Source organism: Tamandua tetradactyla, chromosome 3 (genome assembly GCF_023851605.1).
Source record: "Tamandua tetradactyla isolate mTamTet1 chromosome 3, mTamTet1.pri, whole genome shotgun sequence".
Taxonomy (NCBI): Eukaryota; Metazoa; Chordata; class Mammalia; order Pilosa; family Myrmecophagidae; genus Tamandua; species Tamandua tetradactyla.
Window position 1 is genome coordinate 14,628,908 of NC_135329.1, and position 18,313 is coordinate 14,647,220.

At 43.4% G+C, this 18,313-nt stretch overlaps 1 protein-coding gene and 1 pseudogene across 6 annotated transcripts in view; one reads left to right on the forward strand and one right to left on the reverse strand.

Moving 5' to 3' along the window:
* Nucleotides 1-18,313, forward strand: part of PLEKHA2 (pleckstrin homology domain containing A2) — a 112,148-nt gene that overhangs the window by 49,879 nt on the left and 43,956 nt on the right. For 5 of the 6 annotated variants that reach the window (XM_077152528.1, XM_077152529.1, XM_077152531.1 and 2 more), the window contains one exon: nucleotides 3,889-4,051. In XM_077152528.1, the coding sequence (XP_077008643.1) occupies nucleotides 3,911-4,051 (141 nt within the window). In that variant the 5' untranslated portion in view covers nucleotides 3,889-3,910. Of the gene's footprint in view, nucleotides 1-2,241; nucleotides 2,480-3,888; nucleotides 4,052-18,313 lie in introns of those variants that run through there. The other variant, XM_077152532.1, reaches the window with a different exon arrangement.
* LOC143675499 (succinate dehydrogenase [ubiquinone] iron-sulfur subunit, mitochondrial pseudogene) lies at nucleotides 1,497-2,382 on the reverse strand (annotated as a pseudogene).

Genomic DNA, 18,313 nt, shown 5'->3' on the forward strand with positions numbered 1-18,313 from the left:
GGGAAGCCACATCGTTTCCCAGGGACATGCTTCCCCTCCCAGCCAATACCAGGCCCCTCTTCTCCCCATCCCAGGTCTGCTAGAAGACACTTGGCTTCAGTGCAGGGGAAGAGACTTAAGTTCCTTCTGCAACCTTTGGTCCTCTCTTGGCTTGTGCTCATTTTTCTCATTCCGGAACTCAGTCTTGCTGCTTTGTGAAACTGGGGCTGGAAAGGACTCAGTTCAGGTAACAGAGGGCCCGGCTGCAGGCATTCACTGGTACCTCTAAGGTGTGTGATGCTGTTTTGTGCAGGAGATTGCCCCCCGACCGCACTGCCCTCCTCTTCTCCTGTACTGCTGCTTCCTTCGCCTCTGCCTACTTCTTCTTTTTGTTAATGAAGTCGAATAACCCTTATTTGTTTCTTAAAGTGCTTTATTATACGTGCTCTCTTCATGGAAAGTCAATAATTGAAGGAATTCAAGTTAGGCATAAATTATGTTCAACTCTGAGCTGGTTACAAGTTATGAGTAACATGGAAACAGTTAGACTGAAGCTTTCCTCTCCGTATAGATTGCCATCATTTTCTTGATTTCAGCGATAGTTTTCCCTGGATTCAGGACCTTGGGACAGGTCAAGGATGAAGAGAGAAGTGAGACAAAATGAGTGTCAGTGGCTGAGAGATTTCAAACAGAGTCGAGAGGTCATCCTGGAGGTTATTCTTATGCATTATATTGATACCCCTTTTCAGTTTAAGGTGTGTTAGAGAGGCTAGAGGGAAGTGCCTGAAACTGTAGAGCTGTGTTCCAGTGTCCGTGTTTCTTGAAGACGATTACATAGTGATAGAGCTTTCGCAAAGTGACTGTGTGGTTGTGAAAACTGTGTTCTGATGCTCCTTTTACTTATGGTATGGACAGATGAGTAAAAAATATGGATTAAAAATAAATAAATAAGAGGGGGAACAAATGTTAAAATAAATTGGGCAGAAGGAAGTTCTAGTGGTCAAGGAGAGGGAGGGGTAAGGGGTATGGTGTGTATGAGTTTTTTCTTTTTTCTTTTTATTTCTTTTTCCAGAGTGATATAAATGTTCTGAGAAATGATCATGGTGATGAATATACAATTATGTGATGATGTTATGAGCCATTCATTGCACACCATGTATGGAATGTTCATACGTTAAGAATGTTCATGTTGTATGTTGATTGCTTTTATTAATAAAAATTTAAAAAAACCATATTCCTTCTAGCCTCCTATATTCTGGAGCAGCTAGAAGGAAAAATCTGAGATGATGGTATGGTAGCCCATGACAGACTCTGGGATCTGTCCTGTAACTACTTGTTGAAGAGTGCTTTGAAAACTATTGCTTTTTAATTTTCTTGCTTTGTACATATGTTATACTATACAATAAAAAGTTTTTTAAAAAAAGGTGCAGTTGCTGATGGTGTGGAAGTGAGTGGTACAGAGGGAAGGATCCTGCAGCGTGGCCAGTGCTCCTCCCTGGGGTCACCTCTGTAGCGGATCATCCCGCATCAGCCGCTGGTCCCAGATGGTTGTCTCCATTCCACCAGTAGCTCGAGCAGCTGGTGCCACAGCAGGCACTGAGAATGCACTCGTGCAGGCCACGCATTTTCTCACGATCTTCTAGGGACTGTGTATACGGCTTGCCTTTCTGGGACTCATCCTTCTTCTAATAAGGTTCCATGGATTTATACTCCACAGAGAAGTTGCTCGTATCAGGAACAAGATCCTTTATCACATACGTAACGGAGGGGGTAGGTTTTTGAGACTTTATTGAGATTGGTGTCAGTCCTTTGGGTGCAGGCTAGCGTTTCCAATGAAGTTCATTGCATAAGAGCTACAGATACCGTCTCTGCATGATCTTCGAAAGTCGAGGAAGCATCAATTTCATTCTTTATCTTGATGAAAGCATCCAATACCATAGGGCCACATTTATTCAAATTAGTTCCATAAGTCTGCACATGAGGTTTACCTCCAGCCTTGTCTGGATCCCAATGGGAAATGGCAAATTTCTTGGGGAATTGTGGCTACAGCTGCCTGGGCCCCAGGGAGAGCCTGCAGGCAGCTTCCGCCAAGGGGGGCTCCTGGGACCCAGCACCTCAAGGAGACCCTGACCACCTTGTTGAGCCCCACTCATTACCCCTGACGTCACTCCTGAGGTCGCGCTCTTCCTGTGTCTCACTGAAGCACCACAGCCTGAGCCAGCAGAATCCACCAGGAACCCACCGGCCGCTTAGGAACCCCTCTGCCTTCTTGTTTAAACCTTCTCTTTTCATGTTTCATCCTTTTTTCTCACCCCCTCTTCTACTTTTTCCTTTTGCTTCCTTTTCAGACACACTGCCTCATCTTCCTCCTGTTTCTCTGCCTACTTTACTCTTGTCACTCATCCTTATCCAGTGAGTAGCTGTGGGATCTCTGAGTTGTCTGTCTCTATTGGGATTATGGCCTGACGTTGCCCAGAATCAAGGAATTGTGGGAAGGGAGGTGAGTTGTTTCTTGGGGCATCTCAATGCTGCAAGGCGCCTGGTGAGATTGGGAGAGAACAGACTGTGTCACTAGTTGCCACCCTTAGAATTAGCCTGATTGTAGGAGAACGTGTTGCACACTCTGTGGGATTTGTCCGCCTCGGGGCCTGGAAGACTTGGGGGTGGCAGCTTACCTGCTGACCAGTGCTGGGGCTGGGGACAGCACTAAGCCAGCCCCCTCACAGCTTCGTTTGGCTGTATGCTGAGGTCCTCAGTGGGCTTGGCCGTTGTGAATTTTACTTTGTTGGAACCAGACAGGGCCCCCATGATGGGTGCTGTCTGTCCTTGAAAGTCTGAATGTCACAGAGTATTTTCTAACTTTGTGGGATCCCTGTTTTCATTTCTGCACTGTGTTGTCCTTCCAGTTGGGTGTCTTTGCTTGTTGAAAGGGGCCCATCTTCCTTGGAGAAGAAGAAGTATAGGGCCCTCCTGTACTTTCCTTTGGCTCTTGGAAGAGGACCAAGGAAATCAAGAGGAAGGAGCTGATTTGGTGATGTGTCCCCCTCACATTGCCAGAGACCCTGTTCTGAGGCCCAGCAGGAGTTGTTTAGGGGTGGGGCTTTCCTTCTCATCCCTCATGCTTTCAGCTTCGAGGGCCGAGGGATGGACTCTTGTCGCAGGGCCCCAGGAAGCCCTTGGATCACCTCCTTCGGCGCCTTCATGGACTCTGAGGGCTGCCCTTTCTGACCACCCTCCTGACAGAGTTTTGTCTAGGGTTTGAAGAGCGTAGGTCCTCTCTGAGATGGTTTCTTTATCGGTAAAATGGGCCTGGAGATCTATACCGACTTCAGCAAGGTTTTTGTCAAGAGCAATAGCAGCTACTGTTTGTGAAGTGCTTACTGTGTGCCAAGTACTTAATTCTCACCAAAATCCTACGAGCTTAATTGAAAATGGTTAAAATGGGAAATTTTTATGTTGTCTATGTGTTACCACAAAAAAAAAGTGAAGTAAAAAAAGTCTTAAGAGGTGTAGGAACTATAATTTTCCTGTTTCACAAGTACAGAAACTGAGGCGCAGAAAGGTCATACAATCAGTAAATGGTCAGACCTGAATTTGAACCCGAATTCAAATTCTGAGGCTTTATCCTCTGTTGTATGGAAAATGCCTCGTGCTGTGCTCAGTATGTAGCAGAGCCTCAGTAAAGTCAGGTGAGCCCCTATTAATGGATTTGATGACTGCTTATGGAGGTGATGGAGGTTTCCAGCATGTGGCTGGGGTGGCACCTTTAGTTCCCGGGGGGAGGGAAGCTGAGAGAGGGAATCCCAGTCTGGCCCCTGGGGGAGGGGTGTCAGCCAGAGAGCGATTTCTGCCAGTCCTGATTCTGGCCGGCTTCAACCCCTTCTCACCAGCACCTCCCTTGTCCCTCAGGTGATGTGAGGAGAGACCAGGAATGCCTTATGTGGATCGGCAGAACCGAATTTGTGGGTTTCTGGACATCGAGGAGAATGAGAACAGCGGCAAGTTTCTGCGGAGGTACTTCATTCTGGACACCCAGGCCAACTGCCTTCTGTGGTATATGGACAACCCCCAGGTGAGAGGCACAACGGGGAGGCAGCTGGGCTGCTGGCCGTCCGTCACTGCCTGGGAGGGAGTCACATGGGATTAGCTTCAAGGGCTTTGTCTCTTGGGAGCAGCACGTACCTGCTGGTTAGGGAAGAGGGAGATGCCCCACAACACACAAATGCATGCATGTGTAGTCAAAACCATCCCAGACATTTTTTTTAAAAAATATTTTATTGAGATATCATCATGAACCATACAGTCCATCCGAAGTTTATAATCAGTGGCTCACAATATCATCACATAGTTGTGTGTTTATCACCTTTATCATTTTTAGAACATATGCATCACTCGGAAAAAGAAATAAAAATAAAAAGAAAAAACCCATCCATCCCACACCCCTAACTTCTCCCTTTCATTGATCACTAGTATTGCATTCTACCCAAAATTTTTCCCCTTTTCACTCCCCCATTATTTATTTATTTTTGTCCTTAATTTTTTTGCTCATCTGCTCATACCTTGGATTAAGGGAGCGTCAGACACAAGGTTTTCATAATCACACAGTCACATTGTAAAAGCTATATAGTTATACAATCGTTTTCAAGAATCAGGGCTGCTGGAGCACAGCTCATTAGTTTCAGGTACTTCCCTCCAGCCACTCCAGTACACCATAAGCTAAAAAGGGATACCTATATAATGCATAAGAATAACCTCCAGGATAACCTTTCAACTCTATTTGAAATCTCTCAGCCACTGAAATGTTATTTTGTCTCATTTCTCTCTTCACCCTTTTGGTTAAGAAGGCTTTCTCAATCTCTTGATGCCAGGCCCCAGCTTATCCCAGGCTTTCTGTCCCACATTGCCAGAGAAAATTACACCCCTGGGAGTTATGTCCCCCATAGGAGGGAGGGCACCTGCTGAGTTGGCTTAGAGAGAGAGAGGGCACATCTGAATAATGAAAGAGGTTCTCTGGGGCGACTCTTAGGCATAATTATAAGTAAATTACATAGGGGCGAACCCCAAGATCGAGGGCTTAGCCTGTTTAATTGGTTGTCCCTGCTGCTTGCAAGAATATCAGGAATTCCTCAGATGGGGAAGTTTAATATTTCCTCCTTTTTCCCCGTCCTTCAAGGGAAATTTGCAAGTACTTTTATATTCTCTCCGAAATTACTCTGGGATATATCACGGCTTCACACTAACCTGTACAACCTACTGACATACAAGCTGAATTAGATAATGCATTACCAAAAATATAAATTTTACTTCAAATAAACATCTCTTCCTTTGGTCTCACACAGAAATCAATGTTTTAAAATATAGACCAAATCATCCTTTACACTGTGGTTTAATTTGCCAACTGCCAGAATGTGGTATACCAGAACTGGAATGGGTTTTTAAAAAGGGCAATTTATTAAGTTGTAAGTTTACAGCTCTAAGACCATGAAAATGTTCAAATTAAGGCAAGGCTATAAAAATGTCCAAATTAAGGCATCCAGGGAAAAATAACTTTGATTCAGGAAGGCCATTGAGGTTGGGGGTTTCTCTCTCAACTTGAAAGGCGCGTGGCAACATTTGCTAACTCTCTCTCCGGGCTTCTTTGGTGGCGTCCCCAGGGCTCTGTGCATTCTCTGGGCTCTGTAGGTTCTGGTGGCTCTAAAGCTTTTTCCAAAATGCTTCCCTCTTAAAGCACTCCAGTAAGCGACCCCACCTTGAATGGGTGGAGACACATCTCCATGGAAACCATCTAATCAAAAATTACCCCTCACAATTTGGGTAAACAATAAAAAAGATACCACCCAGTAATATTGAATGAAGGTTGAAGGACGTGGCTTTCCTGGGGTACACAACAGATTCAAACTGGCACACCCTGTATTCTGATTTACCTTAGTCCTATCCACATCAGCTTCATTCATATCTGTAGTCAAGTCTCATCATTTTTTCAACTTTTTTAACAGTTGCTATATGCGGTACTGCTGACTTTCATAGCTTCAGAGCTCTAACTCTGAATCTCAGGTGTCACATAAATAACCTGAAATTCCAGGGAACAACCAGGTTATACACAAATAGCTCAGTATCTCAGAATTTAGACATAGCAGTTACAGCTCCTGTATATATGTGACTGCTGTAAGAACTTACAGCCTACGACCCTTTACAATAGGCTTCAACCTGATAACTTGTGCTCTTGACTTTAGTTCACTGAGTTTGTATATTATAGTTAGTCCATGTGATTGACACATAATAATATTTGTCTTTTTGTTCCTAACATTTCACTCGAAGTACTGTCCTCAAGGTTCATACACTTAGTTGCATGCCTCACAATTTCATTCCTTCTCGCAGCTGCTCAGTCATCCATTGTATGTATACACCACAGTTCCCCCTTCCATTCCTCAATCGATGTACCCTTAGGTGACCCCCATCCATTGCAAACCCGGATCTTAGGGAGAAAGAAGCTCATCTTTCCAGACTGTGGGGATTTGCCATCTTTTCTTGCACTCAGTAATTTAATGCTTGCAAGAGTCAGGCAGAGGCCAGACAGGCTGGGTCTGGGCTCCAAGGCATGGCTTGCTTCCTCTCACCTGTCTTGTTAGGGCTGTGGCCTGAAAGCTGCTCCTGCTCTTCCAGTCTAGGGCCCCACCCCAGCTGAGAATGTGACTTGGTTCCTTGAGCTGGACACATCTTGGACTTCTTTCACCTCCAGAATTGGAGTCATAGACTCCTGGGTTGGAGGTGACTTTGGAGATTGCCCAGTCTTGCTTCCTCATGCTACTGATGAGAAAACTGAGTCTCAGACATTGAAAGTGACTTAGGCAAGGATGCAACCAGATTTAAATGACTGGCTTAGCACTTTGTGGAGATGAGGCACAAAGGAGGTGGGCCACCTAAGTTTTATTGCTACATCTGGGAGTTCCTACAGTTACCACTGGTCTGGGAAAAAGTTTCTCTATCCTGGTTTGGAGTCCCACGTCTTTTTTTTTTCTGGCACTGTGAGTACTGTTTGGCTCTAGCCTTCCCACTGCTCTGGGGCAGTTTGATAGAATGAGACTCCAAGGTCTTGTGTGTCCTTGAATAACAAGATCATGGGGTCCTGGGTATGTTGGGGTGGGAAGGGTTTGGAGACTGGGATCCGGCTCTAGTTCAGAGGCTTGGGGAAGAGGAAAGTCAGAGCGTCGGGAATTGATTTGTGCTTTAAGATGTGACTGTGGAAAAAGAGTCATGTGAGACTCTAGGTCAGTATCTGGGATTGATTCTCTAGAAGCCTTTGGCATTTATCCTTTGGATTTGATAGTTGAGAGTAAAATCTATACATATAGAAAACATACACAGAAAGTTAGCTCCTACTGATTGCCTTCTCCAGGAAAGACTTAATCCTAAATAGAACTGTGTACCGGGTATTCCTGCCCCATTTTTCACCCCACATCCTTGATGAACCTTTCTTCTGGTTACTTTCGTTTGAATTGCTGAGTATTCAAAATGAATCCTACATGTACACCCTCTTGTTAGTCTGGAACTCTTGTCCCTTATAAAGTTTTGGTCTTGGGTTTGCTTTGGGGCCCTGCTGTGTCATTTTTCCTGCCTTTGCTATCCCCAGGTACCCATACCTGGGTCAACTTAGGTTTCACCCAGGTTCTTGAGGGAGTTTCCATTGTGAAAGGAAGTTGCATTTAAGGTTCTTTCCCACTGTTGGAGAAGCCTTGTTAAGTCTTTGTTGTCAGTAGACTTGGCTTCTGGTTTGCCAGGGATGAGCTCTGGGTGACTTATGATCTGTGGGTATTGTTACCGCCTTGATTCTTTCCCTTTGTGTACCTTCTCCCACTCACTTGCCATGGTAGCTCAGTTAATTTGAGTGGATTTTTATATTGCTTCATCTGCTTAGCTCCATGTTTCCTTGCTAGGACTGTTCTTAACCCAAATTCACTTGCTTGGGGCATCTTGCCTAGCTGTTGCCAGCTGCTTCCCCCGAGGGTTGTAACCTCTATACCTTGGCCCCAGGCTGAGAGTTTTGCTGTCAGTGGCAGATCATCCAGGACCACAGTGACACCATCTGCCAGATTTCAGATGTTGCCGACTATCAGGATTCCCCTTGCTCTGAACTGCCCTCTGATTTGGCTGTCCCTTGGTTCCAGAACCTGCACTAACCTAGGTTGCCATGACTTGGGCTGCTTTACTGGGTTCTCTGGGGTGAACCTTGCAGCAGGTCCCACCACACCCAGGGAAATCTTTTCTTCCCTGCCAGTGGAGGACTCAGGATACTCTTTTTGCTAGACCATTTTTTGAGCTTGATTTTCCAAATACAAGCTGTGGCCTACGCTGGAGTCTTTACATTTTTACCAAGAAGCAGTAGATTTCAGCTGGCTTGCCATATGCCTAAAAAGGGAGATTCTTAATTCTTGATGTGACAGCAATAGTTGAGAGCTATTGCTTCAGTTGTTGGGTTAGCTCTTCCTGGTAAACACAGTGGCCGAGCAGATTTGAGAATGCTGTTTTGGTAAGATGTGAAATGCTATTAGCTAACATTTATTATTATACGTGCCAAGCACTGTTCTAACAACTTCACTGGGTTTTCATTTTATTCTGACAGTAACCCTAATTGGTAGGTATTAACTGTCCTCCTGAGGAGAAGTGAGACAGGGGAAGAAATTGTCCATGATTACATAATTTAAAAATATGGCATAGTCTCAATTCAAGCTCAGGCTGTTTAGCTCCAGGCCCTGCTGTTACTACTTACCATGAAAGAGTCACTTTATTTTTTCATTGTTAAAAATAACATGTATACAAAGAAGCAATAAATCTCAAAGTACACCACAACAATTAATTATAGAACAGATTTCAAAGTTTGCAGTTTTAGATTTTTCCTTTTCGCTGCTCCAAGACACTGGAGACTAAAAGAAATATCAATATAATGATTCAGCAGTCATACTCATTTGTTAAATCCTGTCTTCTGTTATAACTCCACCTTCTCCTTTGATCTTTCTGCCAATCTTTAGGGGTATTTGGGCTGTGCCCATTCTCACTTTTTCATAATGGAAAGGGCTGAACCCTTCTGGAGATTGTAGTTTTCTGGAAAGTAACCATAGTGCATGGAACCTTTGTAGGATCTCAGACACAGCCCTAGGTGTTCTTTAAGAGAGAGCCACTTCAGTGTTGCTTGGAAGGAAGGAAAGCCATAAAAGGTAGTCTCTGATTAAGAAAGAGAAGTCAGGGTACTCTTAGGCTTGGGAGGTGCTAGAGGGCAGGGAACTCATCTGTTTTTAGCTTTTTGTCCATAGTGTCCAGCATTTGATGACTGTGTGTCACAAATGAACAGACTAAAGAGAGACAGCTCAAGGGGACTGTCAGAAGAGAGGCCTTGAGGAAATGCAGAGTGCCTGACCGTTCTCTCCTGGGCTAAGGGCCGGGTCCTCAGCTGGAGCAGCTCTGCAGAGTGGGGGAGCAGAGCAGAGTGCTAGGAGCCAGACGATGGATTGTAGGTGATCTCCAAGAGCAGAGTTGGGGATCTGGATCTGTCCCTATGAAGAGAAGCATTGGGAGCTGTGTTTGGTCACTGGACATCTTTTATAGGAAGAGAGAGGCAAATGAAATGGTATCTTCATGATTTAGTAGGCATCAAGAAGCCGGGGACTGTCTGAACCCAGGTCTCTGATCTCTGCCTGATGATTGGTGTGAGATGCGTGTTATCTTCTCACCACTGCTGCTGCACTGAGTGGTTACTGGAGACCAGCCACTGTGTGAAATGCTTTCCATTTATTATCTCACTAAGTCCTCTCTCTAACCCTGGGACGTAGGGACTTAGCTGTTACTCTCATAGGACGGGTTAAGTAAAGGAGGCACAGGGACGCTCAGAGACTTTGTTCAAGGTTGCGCACTTCCCGTTTGTCTGCTTCCTTCTCCCTGTTGATGTTGGTGCCCGCCCTGTGCCAGCTCCTGTAGAGGGTGTGGAGGGGAATTCAGTGAGGGCTTTGCCTCCCAAAAGCATCTGGTTTAGGCGGGGAGAGGAAAGCAATGCACAGTAAACTACAGTGCTAATGATCCCAGTCCCTCATTATAACAGAGTGGCGTATCATTAAGCCTAGTGGCCCCGATGCCAGTATTTTTGTGGAAGGAGAAGGGGGTTGGGGCTTTTTCTCGTCCATGCCCATGGGAGGACGCTGCAGGGCTTGAGGCTCAGAGCCTCACGTAGGAAGTTGTCGGCCTTGGGACACGAGACCAAGACTGCGATCATGGGCCCTGATGCTAGTTGGTTTTGCAGCCTGCACGAGTCATTTATCCTCTCTGGGCCAGGGGCTCTCCAAATGGCCGTTAATATCACTTTCAGCTCTTCATTTATTGAATAGCAGAGAGCTGTTCTGGAGCTCAGCAGCATTATTTAACAATGTCCTGTGTGCCGGGTGCCAGTCTAGCTGCTGAGGCTACAGCAGTAGATGTGATAAAGTCTTTGCCTTCACCACATGCCTTCCACTGTGGGTGGGGAGGGAGATAATGAAATAAAGTATGGTAGGGAGCGTTGTGGGGCACCCCTTCACGGAGGAGATGGCGCTAGGTCGGAATCTTGGAAGATGGGTGGGTGCAGAATAATTATGACTATAGATTGATTATTCATGGGTGTAGAGCACTCCATGGGTTTGGAAGCCTTCACACTTACAGTGTATCATTTGGTTGTTATACCCACCTGTTGTAAGCAGAGGTGAAGGAAAGGAAGTCTAAAGAGGGGAAACAGTAGTGCTGATGGGAGCAGAGGCAGCATCAAGGAGGGAAGGTCACTGCTCTGGTTAGAGGAGGGTGTTAGGTGGGTTCTCCAGAAGGAGACACTGAAATGAGGATTAAGCCCCTGGGATTTGTGGGCGAGTGCTTTCTCACAGAAGTGCTCCTGTGCTCCTGCCGAGACTAGTAAGAGCCAGGGTAGCAGGACAAGGAAGGGGAGGAAGCAAGCAACAGTGGGGCTCAGGCAGGAGTCACGCCCAGGCTAGGCTTTCGGTGGACCACACAGGGCAATGTTGAAGTAGCTTACACCCCAGTGTCCCAGGGAGCTGGGCTTTCGTCTCCCACAATGGACAGCCACTGGCGTTGGTCTAGGTCTACAGATGGAGGCAGAGCCGCTCTCGCTCTCATGACCTGACGGCAGGCCCCTGGTGAAAACACACCAAAATGACACAGAAGAGAGCTCGGGGTACCTGGGAGGGCAGCGCCTCTATCTGCCACCTGGGCACAGGGTGCAAGTGTGCTGGGCATCAGAACAAGGAGCACATCAGGTACAGCCTTGAAGGTTTGTTGAGTTTAGAATCGATGTAGCAAAAAGTAGGGAATAGAAGCAAACACTGACTGGGTTTTCCTTAAAATGCTGCTATAATCCTGGTCCATGCACTCCCCCCACCAAAAAAATATATATAGATATATATTGCTATGATATTATGGCACTAGCACTTGTATTTTAATTTAGCGTTGGTCCCCACTAAGATCATATGGCATGAAATCCGATAGCTTAACAGAGTTCCTGTGAATTCACCATTGTGAATGTAATTATATTTCTGCCTGTGGTTAAAAGAGGAAATTTTTGGTGTTATATATGCTACTAGAATAAAAATAATAAACCAACAGCCAAAAGACAGAACAACACAGTGAGCCCTAATGTAAACTATAGACTAGATCTAATAGTACAATTACAATTATATACTCCCATCATTTGTAACAGAGGTACCCACTAATGCAAAGTGTTCATAATGGGGCAGGAATACGGGAACCTTGGTATTTTCTGCATGGTTTTTCTGTAAACCTGCAACTTTAGTAATAAACAACAATGATAACAAAGTTCCTACAATTGGAAAATCTCAGTATTATTGATTATGGTCACTAATTTGCTAGTACATTTCAAAATCAATATGACCACAATATCAAGGAAGCAATTTTTGAAATAGAAGCAGACACTGACTGGGTTTTCCTTAAAATGCGGTTATCATCCTGGTCCATATACTCCCTCCACCAAAAAAATATATATAGATATATATTGCTATGATATTATGGCACTAGCACTTGTATTTTAATTTAGTGTTGGTCCCCATCATGACAGAGGAGATGAAATTCCTTAATTAGGGCAGCACTATTTTATTACAGTGACCTACAGAGAACACACTATTTTTTTAGTTGCACAGTGATACTATGTACACTATTCTAATGCCCACTTGGCTAAACAGTTTTAAGACCAAATTATGTATTTGGTTTTGAGCAAAATAGAAACAGAAAAATGTAAACAATATCACACTAGATTGTTGTTCTTGTTTAATTTACTCTGTAAAATTAATTTTCTATATTTTGCTGTATATATATATATATACACACACACACACTCAGGTACTTTTACTCTCCAGAGGTCGCCGTGTGAATTATGGATCATCATAATATCCCAAAAGATTGAATGCGTCTCTCCTGGTAATTGGGTCCTAATGGCTAAAAGCAATTTGTTCCATTGATAGGGACAGAGTCTTAGTAGTGTCGGCAGGAGAGTAGGTATTTGGCTGGAAAGAATGCAGAAACATGATAGGAATTATATTAACATGTAATGTATATTGGATAATACTATTGTCTTAAAGGCTAAGTGAAAATTGATTTTTAAAAAGTTATGTTTCTGCAAAAGAAAATTCCTTTAGCTGAATTTGGCAGAAATCCAAAGATATTTATTATTTTATTTTTTAATGCTGTGCAGTGGTGGTCATATTTCATTCTTTTCCTGTTATCGCAGCACCATTTGTTGAATGTTTTTTTTTTTGGAGGGGTCGGGAGTCGGGGTGCATGGGCCAGGAATTGAACCTGGCTCTTCAGCACAGCAGGCGAGAATTCTACTCCTGAAGTCCCTGGGTTCTCAACCCAACGCTATTTAGATTATTGATTTGAAATATCTAGAATCTCTGTCAAAATGCCAGGAGTCAGGAAAACTTTAAGAATAAGTCATTCACACATATGGTAAAAAATTCAAAATGTAGGAAAGCATCTATAATGACAAGTGTCTCTCACCCATTCCTGTCCTGTAGCCTTATATTTTCTTTCCCTGAAGCAGCCAATATACCAGACTCGTGTGTGTCTGCTCAGAGATATCCTTTGCGTGTACAGGCATCTTGATAACTTTCAGATCTTCAGCAGTTGTTTGGGCGTAGAGTTTTTAATTGATGAATTTTGTGTAATTGATGTGTTAACTACCTGTATTGACGCACAATTTCGTTGATTAAGTAACACTGCTGACTTGCTTTTGTCCTTAATGCATTAGAATAAGAATGTAGAATCCTTTGGCGGAAAAAATCCCCAAAGAAAATTTCAAATGGCTAATCAGTACTTTTATACATGCAAATTCTGCTAAAGAAAAATTAAGTTTTTAAAATTAAAATTATATGTGTACTTTTTGGAGTGTCTCTAAAACAATGTTTAAGTACGACGTTTTATGTAGTAATCTTGTTTTTTAAACAAATTTTGTCGTTGTAACAGGTTGTACTTTTTATTAAATTAAACATTAAGAGTCACTTGGAACAGTAGTATTTAATTGTTAGCGTTACTCAGTGTTAAAGTCCAGACAGCTAAAGAAATAAAAGCCGTGACATTTAGAAGAGATTTTACTAATGCAAAATAATGGTGATAACTATTCTAAGTTTTCTTAAAATTTGTCTTTGGTTATATTGTTGTTAGGTTTTGCTTTAGGTTTTAATCTTCAACATTTGTTTAATTTATCTATTATCTACATATTTTAATTTTCAACATTTGTTTAATATTTTATCCACATCTATTTATAGATTTATTTACATATCTATTTCCTGTCTGTTTGAATATATCTATCTGTATACAGAATTTTTGCACTTCATTGTTATTGAAATGCATCTCTAAGGCAGAGTAGGCTGCATATTAGAATTGCTTCAGAACCCTTTAGCACAGGATAACTTGATGAATCCATTAACTGAGAAAGCATCCATTTTTTTGATCCTCATTGTCCTTATCTGTAAAACTGGGAGAATAATATTATCTTTATCTGCGACATCGTTAACTGAAAATTAAATAAAACCCTAAATGTGAAAATGCTATGATCACCTCTAAAGTGCTACAGTGATGTTATTTGTTAAGAAAGTTTGTTCTAGGCACAGCTTTGATAGCTGATCAAATGGTATCTAAGTTTTTTTTTTTATTTCAAACTAAATTTATTTTAACATTTGTTTCCCCTATTATTTATTTTTATTCCATATGTTCTACTCTTCTGTTGATATAGTAACTAAGTTTGTTTTTAATACTTAGAATTTAAGAACTTTGCTATCTGGTGCCCCAATAAATCCCAGAGTGATAGGAAAAAAGAAAAAATAAAAGAACTTTGCTGTCTGAATATGTAGATTTTTTTCCTTGTTGCCTTAATTTTAAATTGGTTTATGGAACTTACTGTGTAAACACCAGCTCTACAATGATTATATGGATACTTTATTTAAATATGCCTAATCCATTTTTTGGTAGTTCTAAGTATATTGTTTGTTTTCTTAAAAAAAATTTTTTTTTAATTAAAAAAACAAAGAGTTTGTTCTGGCAGTCGCATCAGGGGGAACTGGAGTTTGGGAGGAGACCTCGAGTTGGAGATGCTGGCTAGGAGTTTCCTGAGATGTTTCGCATGCTGCTGTGATGGAAATGGAGAAGAAAGGACGGATTTAAAGGTCATTATGAAGGAAGAAAATGCCAGGCTTGATGATTGGTTGAAGGGGTGGGGTGGCCTTGTCAGAGTTTAGTATCTGGTTGCAGGGGAGGGAATACAGGCCACCGAGAGAGATGGAAAGGTAGGGAGGGGACTCTGTAGGAGGTGGAGGAGAAGCATTTGTGCAGCAGGCTAAGGTGAGGGAAGGAGTGAAAGAGTTGGCTGATGAGTTTTGAGGTTTTAGAGCCATTCTGGTGGCCAGTAGTTAGTAGGTTATAGGTATCTTGGGACCTGAAAATTATCCAGGGGTCACCTAGAGCTCAGGCCTTTGACTTTTGGTCACTATCCCCACGGTAGAAGGTGGGGACCAAGACACCTATACATCGTGGAGCTCATCCTGGCTAGAGGAGGTGCTGGCATATGTTAATAGAAATAGGCATCCAGATAGTAGAGTCATTATAACCAACTCTGCAGTTTATGATGTGGAGTTTACTTCTCATGAAGGGAAGATTATTTTGAACTGGATAATGGTGAGTGCTCATGGGCATTTCACATTTCCTCACAGTAGTGTCAGGAAGTGGAGCTGCCAGGTCGAGGAGCGATATGTGTGACCCTAGCACAGCAGGTCACATGAGCCCCTGCCGATGCCACGGATGCCTGGGAATAGTTTGGTTTCTTCCTTCTCGGTTTTTCTCCCATGCCAGGGTGAGAGTTTTAGAAGGTGGAGAAGAGGGAATAAAGTTCCTTCCTTCTATTCCACTGTTCCCCTTAGGCAGTTGCTTTTCGGAGAGTCTGTGTCTGGCCTTGACTTTGTGTGGTTTCAGCTCATGGGCAGCCATGTTACTCCCCAGCTGTGGGATTTCCTGCCTTCCCCATTGGTTAACTAGCAAGCTGACTGTGGCTGCCTGCTGTGTTCCTGGCTGTGAACTAATCATCACAGAGTGATAGAAGGGAAAGTGGGAAGGCACTAGTGTCTCTCCTTCTCTCCCTTCCCACTCTGAATCCCTGGTCACTTGGGGTTTGGCACCCAAGAGCCAGTTTGACTAGTTCCTGCCCTACCCAGCTTGGCCAACCCTATAGGGCCTCTTTTGGTGTACCTACCTGATCCTGCTCTTGTATTTACCTTCCATTGATAATCAACTCTTAGATAATGAGCATGTCCTTGTACAGTTGAAGCATTGCTGCATGAGAGGTGGCATGATATGAAGGAAAGTTCATTGGATTTGAGAGTCAAAAAGGGTTGACTAGAATACTGCTGGTCTGACTGCTTACTACCTGTGTGACTTGCTTGATCCTTAGGTTCTTTGTCCGTAAAATAGGATTATTAGGGTTAAGTTGCCATGTATAAGTTACCTGGCAGGATGCCTGGCATATATAAGACTCTAGATATATGTAAGTTTCTTTCTTTCTTTCTCAAGTTGTACTTTGCCAAAACAGTTAGGAGTTATGCAGTGTCTTCGTTCAGCTCCTTGGGGAAGTTACTTCTCCAAGTTGAGCCTCAGAGGACTAACGTGGTGAATGGCAAGTTTGCAGCAGAACCTCTGAAGTGCCCTTTAATGCTGACATTCTGTGAGCCTGTGAATCTTTGGTCCTCTGCTCATCTCTTTGCTCTTTGTCACTCTCACTAGAAGGTGGGAGAAGGAGTAGGAGACACACAGGAAACTTTTGCTACGTCAGCAAGAAATAATAGTGTTTTTAGAAAAAGGCTTAACATAGGAGGTGTGTCACATCTATATGTGGACCTCAGTTCGTTTTTGGATGATTAAGAAGAATGAACTGTAGGCTCTTTGCCTTTTAAGGTTCTTAGTGGAAAAGAGCATTTGAGCAGAAAGCAAAGCAAAAAGCAAAGTGCTGTCAGTGTTTTCATAAACATTTCAATCATTTAAATGATTGTGTGCTCTACATTGTTCTAACAAATTTAGAAGTCCAAGAAGAATACAAGCTGCTTCCTCACCCACGGCTTACTGTCAGCCATGCGTGGCACAGAAATCTCCTTTCCCTCCTCCCTGCCCACAGCCCTCCTTTTCCTCCTCTCTGTTTCCTGCTGGTACAGCAATCAGGGGTCACTCTGTCTGCTGCTGACTGGGCGTGGACCTTTCTCACAAGAGCTGCCGTGTCTATCTGAGGTGCAGAGTCAGCAGGACCAGCTAGAGTCTGCAGCAGTGGAGCTCAAACCTGGGGGCATGGTAGATTCACCCGTGATGGTGCCTGGGCCCCATCCCAGGTCAATTAAAACTGGAGATGCTTCATTAAAGTTCTGGAAAGGCTGCATATGTGTACCATATGCAGCCCTTCTAGAACTTTAATCCCATCAACTTGTCCCCATTTTCTATCTCTGCTTAGATGCGCCCTTATCTCAGACCTTCCTTTTCCCTTCTCCAGCCCATTCTTCCATTTCCCTCCTCCCAAATCCTTAATCCCCTTTTGATGAGGAGATTAAGTCCTTGAATGTTCCCCTCCACCCTGGACCTTTGCCACAGGCCATGGAAACTGCCAGCCAAAGTGGCTTGTGACTCTGGCAATCAAAAGAGACCCGTTCTAGTGAATAAAAAAGTATTTGCAAAGCCCCCTTGGGGGAATGGCAAGAAAGGGGGAAAATTCAGCTTCCCCAAGTGGAGAACTCTTGATATTCTCACAAGCAGTGGGGACAACCAAAGCATAGGCTGAGCCCCCAGTCTGGTATTTGTTCATATGAAACTTAACCCTGCAAAGGATAGGCTAAGCCTACTTAAAATTAGGCCTAAGAGTTACCCCCAGAGAACCTCTTTTGTTGCTCAGATATGGCCTCTCTCAGCCAATACGACAGGCAAACCCACTGCCCTCCTCCTCTCTACGTGGGCCGTGACTCCCAGGGGTGTGGACCTTCCTGGCAACATGGGATAGAAATCCTAGAATGAGCTGGAATTCAGCATCAAAGGATTGAGAAAACCTTTCTCAACCAAAAGGGGAAAGAGCGAAATGAGACAAAGCATCAATGGCTGAGGGATTCCAAACAGAATAGAGAGGTTAGCTTAGAGGTTATTTTTACATACTATATAGAGATCACCTTTTTAGTTAAGGAGTAATGGAGAGGCTGGAGGGAACTGCCTGAAAATGAAGAGCTGTGTTCCAGTAGCCATGTTTCTTGAGGATGATTGTATAATGATATAGCTTTTGTAATGTGACTGTGTGATTGTGAAAACCTTGTGTCTGATGCTCCTTTTATCTACCTTATTGACAGACGAGTAAAACATATGGATTAAAAATAAATAATAGGCAGCGTACCCCAAAGAGAGTAGATCCAAATAGATGTACTCCAAGACATTTACTAATCAGAATGTCAGAGGTCTAAAAGAAAGAGAGGATCTTGAAAGCAGCAAGAGAAAAGCAATCCATCACATACAAGGGAAGCCCAATAAGACTATGTGCAGATCTCTCAGCAGAAACCATGGAGGCAAGAAGACAGTGGGATAATATATTTAAATTATTAAAAGAGAAAACCTGCCAACCAAGAATTCTATATCCAGCAAAATTGTCCTTCAGAAATGAGGGAGAAATTAAAATATTTTCAGACAAAAAATCAGAGAGAATTCATGACCAAGACCAGCTCTGCAAGAAATACTAAAGGGAACACTAGAGACAGATACGAAGGCAGAAGAGAGAGGTGCA